The 6,302-nt window shown below is 41.1% G+C and overlaps 1 protein-coding gene across 1 annotated transcript in view; it reads left to right on the top strand.

The window, feature by feature from the left end:
- Nucleotides 1–5,985, top strand: part of LOC109117484 (syncytin-1-like) — an 8,438-nt gene extending 2,453 nt beyond the window's left edge. Inside the window, 1 exon segment of the mRNA XM_019204923.2 lies at nt 3,419–5,985. Coding sequence (XP_019060468.1) covers nt 3,977–5,281 — 1,305 coding nt within the window. The 5' untranslated portion in view covers nt 3,419–3,976 and the 3' untranslated portion in view covers nt 5,282–5,985.
- The last annotated feature ends 317 nt before the right edge of the window (nt 5,986–6,302 follow it).

The following is a 6,302-nucleotide window of genomic DNA, read 5'->3' as shown; positions in this document are numbered from 1 at the left end:
TATTATACCCCCTGATGAAGGTATAAAAATTCTCCCCACTGGTGTTTATGGTCCCCTACCTCCCAATACCTTTGGCCTCATATTAGGCAGAGGCTCCTCAGCCTTACGGGGACTTCATGTTCTCCCTGGAATAATAGATAATGATTATACTGGTGAAATAAAAATTTTAGCCACAGCCCCTTCTGGGCCGCTCACTGTTCATTTGGGACAAAGAATTGCTCAATTAATCCTGCTCCCTTTGGATTCCTTTCATTCCTACTACTCCTGTCCCAAATCAGAAAGGGGTCCTCAAGGCTTCGGACATTCCGATGCTTTTTGGATTCAACAGATCTCCACCAATAGGCCTATTTTAAAACTAAAAATAGAGGGAAAAAACTTTGAGGGCCTCATTGATACTGGTGCTGATTCCTCTATAATATCCCAAAAATACTGGCCTCCTTCTTGGCCTTTGCAGGCTTCAGTCACCCATCTACAGGGTATTGGTCAATCCACAAACCCCCTACAGAGTTCAAAAATCTTGCACTGGATTGATCCTGAAGGGAATCAGGGAACCTTTCAACCTTATGTTGTGCCTGATTTACCTGTTAATTTATGGGGACGTGATATATTATCCCAAATGCAGCTTTTTATGTGTAGCCCTAATGAGGCTATTACCCACCAAATGTTAAAACAAGGATTTCTCCCTGGACAAGGATTAGGAAAGAACTCACAAGGAATAACTCAATCCCTTCTCATTGAGCCAAAAACTGATCATACTGGAATAGGTTTTAAAAATTTTCCCTAATGGCCATTGACATGCCTGCTCCCCATGCTATAAAATTTCTTGGAAAAATGACTCCCCAGTGTGGGTTGATCAATGGCCTCTCTCTTCAGAAAAACTATCAGCTGCTACCTTGTTAGTGCAGGAACAACTAGCTGCTGGTCATATTGAACCTACCACATCTCCTTGGAATACTCCAATTTTTATCATTAAAAAGAAAACTGGAAAATGGAGATTACTCCAAGATTTGAGAGAAATTAATAAAACCATGATTCCCATGGGGGCTCTTCAACCTGGGTTACCCACCCCCATAGCTATCCCAATAGGATATTCTAAAATAATCATTGACTTCAAAGATTGTTTTTTCAATATTCCCCTCCACCCTGAAGATCGCAAGCGCTTTGCCTTTAGCCTACCTGTCACTAATTTTGAAGGACCTATGCCTAGATATCAATGGAAAGTTCTCCCTCAAGGCATGGCTAATAGCCCTACATTATGTCAAAAGTTTGTTGCTCAGGCAATTGACTCCCTCAGGACAAAATGGCCTTCTATCTATATCATACATTATATGGATGATATCCTCCTAGCTGGTCCTAATAATGATTCCCTCCTTACATGTTCACAAGAGATGTCTCAGGCCCTTACTGCCCTGGGACTACAAATAGCTCCTGATAAAATTCAACTTAAGTCTCCTTACTTCTTTTTGGGATTTGAATTATTTGCCAATAAAATCTTTACCCAAAAAATACATCTTAAGACTGATCATTTAAAGACCCTTAATGATTTCCAAAAATTATTGGGGAATATCAATTGGCTCCATCCCTATTTAAAATTGACCACAGGAGAATTAAAACCCCTTTTTGATATCCTCCAGGGAGATTCCAATCCCAATTCCTTCAGATCATTGGATATCCCTGCCCTTAAAGCCTTACAATTAGTAGAAATAGCTATTCAAAAACAAGCTATTACCTTCATTTCCTATAAAGAGCCTCTCTCCTTTATTGTTTTTCCAACCTCACATACGCCAACAGGATTATTCTGGCAAAAAGCACAACTTCTTTGGATTCATTTGCCCACTTCCCCCCAGAAAGATTCATTTGCCCACTTCCCCCCACTTCCCCCCTATATTTCAAGGGTAGCTAAGCTTCTACAATTGGCTAGGGAACAAAGCATAAAAATATTTGGTAAAGAACCTGATAAAATTATTCTTCCATATTCATCAACCCAAATATCATGGTTAATGCAAAATGATGAAGAATGGACTATATCCCTTGTTGCCTTCCCTGGCGTCCTTGATAATCATTATCCTGCTGATAGGTTACTCCAGTTTTTTAAGGTCCATCCAATAACATTCCCCCAGAGGACTTCCCCTCACCCACTCAATAATGCTAGTCTAATTTTTACTGATGGATCTTCTAATGGAATTGCCACCTTCACTATTGATAATGTTACCTGGAAGTCCCCCTCCCCTTATAAATCTGCACAATTGGTAGAGCTTTATGCTGTTTTACAAGTTTTCAAAAAATGTTCCAGTAATCCATTTAATCTTTATACCGATAGTTCCTATTTGGCCTCCTCTATTCCCTTGTTGGAAACAGTTCCTTATATTAAGCCCACCACCAATGCCACCCCCCTTTTTTCAGAATTACAGAAATTAATTCATCAAAGGAATCATCAATTTTTTATTGGACATATTAGTGCACATTCCGGCCTTCCCGGACCTTTGACAGCGGGAAACAATATAACTGATAAGGCCACCCAGATATTTCTCTCAATCAGCCCAGATCCTGTTAGCCAAGCTCAAAAGGCCCATACACTTCATCATCTTAATGCCCAAACCTTACATCTTCACTTTAACATTACCTGAGAACAAGCTAGACAAATTGTTAAACAATGCCAAAATTGCGTCACCCAATTGCCTTCTCCCCACCTAGGGATCAACCCTAGGGGACTAATACCCAATGAAATCTGGCAGATGGACGTTACTCATGTCCCTTCTTTTGGCAAACTCAAATATCTACATGTCACTATTGATACCTTCAGTGGCTTTATATGTGCCACTCTTCAAACAGGAGAAGCTTCTAAAAATGTTATCTCTCATGTTCTGGTCTGTCTCTCCACCATGGGTAAGCCCAATACAATTAAAACAGATAATGGTCCAGGCTACACTGGAAAAAATTTTCAAGATTTTTGTAAACAATTACAGATATCACATATAATAGGTATTCCCTATAATCCACAGGGCCAAGGTATTGTCAAAAGAGCCCATCAATCCATCAAAAATACCTTACATAAATTAAAAACAACTCCTCTCTATCCCGCTGTTGGTTTTCCAAAAAATACCTTATGTCATGCCTTGTTTATCCTTAATTTCCTCACCTTGGATATCAATGGAAAGTCTGCTGCAGATCGCCTTTGGCACCTTCAAACTGATAAAGAATATGCTAAGGTCATGTGGAAAGATCCTCTTAAGGCTACCTGGAATGGCCCAGACCCTGTCCTTATCTGGGGCCGCGGTCATGCTTGTATCTATGACACATCAAATAATGCTGCCAGATGGCTTCCTGAAAGGCTCATTAAACAAATAGATTCCATTAATGACCTCTCCTCCTGTCCAGATGATGAAATTCCCTGAGACTTCCTTTGTATTCCTTATAGGTCCTCAAAATCAAGACAACCTCAGCCATGAATTTCCATCTTTTGATCTTCATGACCTTCGTTGAAGCTTCCTATGGCAGATTTGGTGATCCCAACCAGGCTCGTCTCATCCTTCAACAGCGCCAAGGAAAACCATGCCAATGTCTTGGAGGCACTTCTATCTTCTTTACAGTCCCCCTCGCAGGGACCTATTGAAGCCAGGACTGTGGGGATAAAATAGCTTATCTTGACTTTGGTGGCTTACATAAAGCTAAAGACCTCAAGGACCCCGCCGGACATAACTCATGGACCAATGTTGGCCATAATAATAGGGCTTATGCTAAATGGCAATGCATCCCTAAACCTAAGCCACTCCCTCAACCAAAGGAAGGGGGACTCCCCCCTTGCCCCTGTAATATATTTAAAGAATCCATACATAGCAGCTATTATACGTCTTATCAGGAATGTGCCTCAGGGAATAAAACATATTATACCGCCACCCTTATTAAGACACAATCAGCAGTCTTGGGAGGTGATTGGTCCATTAATCCCCAAGTCCTTGGACAGACCAATAAACTCATGACTGCCGGATGTTCTGGGACAGTTGGACAACTGGTATGTTGGCAACGTTCACCCTCTGTCTATATTACAGATGGAGGCAGTCCACAAGATCAGGTCAAACAATTATATGTCAAGGACCGCATCAATCAAATTATAGAAGCCCAATACCCTTCCCTTAGATATCATCCCTTAGCCAATATTCACTCTCGTATGGAGGATAAACTAGATGTAGCCACCCTTGATATTTTGGCCCATACCCATCAGCTTTTAAATCTCACTAATCCCTCTTTAGCCCAGGATTGTTGGTTTTGCCTTAAGCAAGGCCCCCCGATTCCCTTAGCGTTTCCTCTGCCTAAGGTTACCTTTGATCTTGAGATAAGTAATTGCTCCATCTCTCCCCCTGTTTTAGTATCCTTAGAACCTCCCATATCTTATAATTTCACCCCAATATGTCTTTATAGCTTGCCTTTAAATGATAGTTATGATATAGATGTGGGATTTATTACCTTTATTAATTATACTGTTTGTCAAGAAATTTTTAATCGTACCACCTTATGTTCTGGAAATTCTTCTGTTTTTGTTTGTGGTAATAATTATGTATATTCTCTTCTACCTCAAAATTGGATGGGTATATGTATAAGTGCTATTATTTTACCAAATATTGATATTATATCAGGGGACACTCCTGTCCCAATATCCACCTTAGATTTCATAGCTGGACGACCTAAAAGAGCAGTCCAACTCATTCCCTTAATGGTTGGTTTAGGAATCTCTGTGGCTGTTGGCACCAGGACCACTGGCTTAGGAGTCTCTTTACATAAATATGCTAAATTATCTCGACAATTGATTGATGATGTTCAAACCTTGTATGAAACTATGCAACACCTGCAAGATCAAATTGATTCCCTTGCAGAGGTTGTCCTTCAAAATAGAAGAAGCTTAGATTTACTCACCACTGAACAAGGAGGAATCTGTCTCTCCCTCCAAGAACAATGTTGTTTTTATGCAAATAAGTCTGGTATTGTCAGGGATAAAATTAAAACCTTACAGGAAGATTTAGAAAAGTGCAGAAAATAATTATATGAAAATCCTTTTTGGACTGGGCTCAATGGATTTTTGCCTTATCTCCTCCCTTTACTAGGGCCTTTATTAGGGCTCTTAATATTATTATCTATAGGGCCTCTATTATTTAATAGACTCATGGCCTTTATCAAACAGCAGATAGATACCATGCAAGCTAAGTCCATCCAAATTCATTATCATCGCCTCAATTTGATTGAACAAGGCTATCCAGAAGAGGATTGTCCACCTGTCTCCTACTAGGAATAATCTCCTTTAAGTCCTGCTAAACCTCCTTTGGAACCTGTCAGTACCCAGAGCTGGCATATCCCAAGATGGATATAGGCACCTACAGAGGCCTGGGACAAAGTACCCAGGGAAGGATAAGACAAACTTGTTTGTCTTTCTGGGTCCTTTGAGGAGCAAGCTTGGTTGCATAGGGGCTGATGCCTAAAGTCCAAAACATGTTTGTGACTGTCCCTCCCCAAAAATTGGCATCAAAAAGAACTCGGGGACCCGGCCTCTACTCCCCCTCTGTGGTTAAAGCCTACTGACAAGATCAGGACACCTGGGATAGTCTTTCTAAACTAAATGGCCTCCATCCCTGGCTTGCATGATATATATCTCTTCTTTATTATTGTAAAAAGGGAGGAGATCTAGGGAACCAAATATATATACTCTCAGAGTTGTTTTTGAGCCTAACATAACTGCCTCCATGTCAACGTCTGAATCACCTCACTGGCATGAACCTGCCGTTACCCATGACAACGGCCCTGGGCAGAGAGGTGGCATGATCTGTCGCCTAGCAACATCTTGTGACAGCTTGTGATATATAGATCCACTCTGAAGCCAACGGTATCCTTATCTCAAGACATCCTGTTGCAGCAATTGTGTGCTCTGGAATTCCCCAAAAAATTGCCCCCTCTCTTTTTTTTGTCTTTATATATGCTGACGGTGCCTAAAATAAACGAGACCTTAATAAACCTCTGCTTGGTCTCCTTCTTTCTGCACCTCTTTTGTCCCATTTCCAGGTATTTCCCCTTCTCGAGCTCTGCTAATTATGAGCCCTGCTGGTCGGGGCACTGAGTATGTGAAGTAGGCTTCCCAGCTAAAGTGACAGAGTTGCAGCCCCTTGCTTTGTGGAGGACTTCACATTCAGGAAACTAACCACTTTGGTTTCAAAGTGCTAAGCAGCGAAAGAATCTGCTTCCCAGGGAAAAGTGCGGTGTAAACCACAGAAGCACTCTGAAAAGTGCATTTCAATTCTATCCTCCAAATGAACGTA

The sequence above is a fragment of the Fukomys damarensis genome, unplaced genomic scaffold, assembly GCF_012274545.1.
Source record: "Fukomys damarensis isolate Sample0158 unplaced genomic scaffold, DMR_v1.0_HiC HiC_scaffold_16, whole genome shotgun sequence".
NCBI lineage: Eukaryota > Metazoa > Chordata > Mammalia > Rodentia > Bathyergidae > Fukomys > Fukomys damarensis.
Note: the sequence above shows the minus strand (reverse complement) of the source record. Positions and strands in the feature narration are given on the sequence as shown.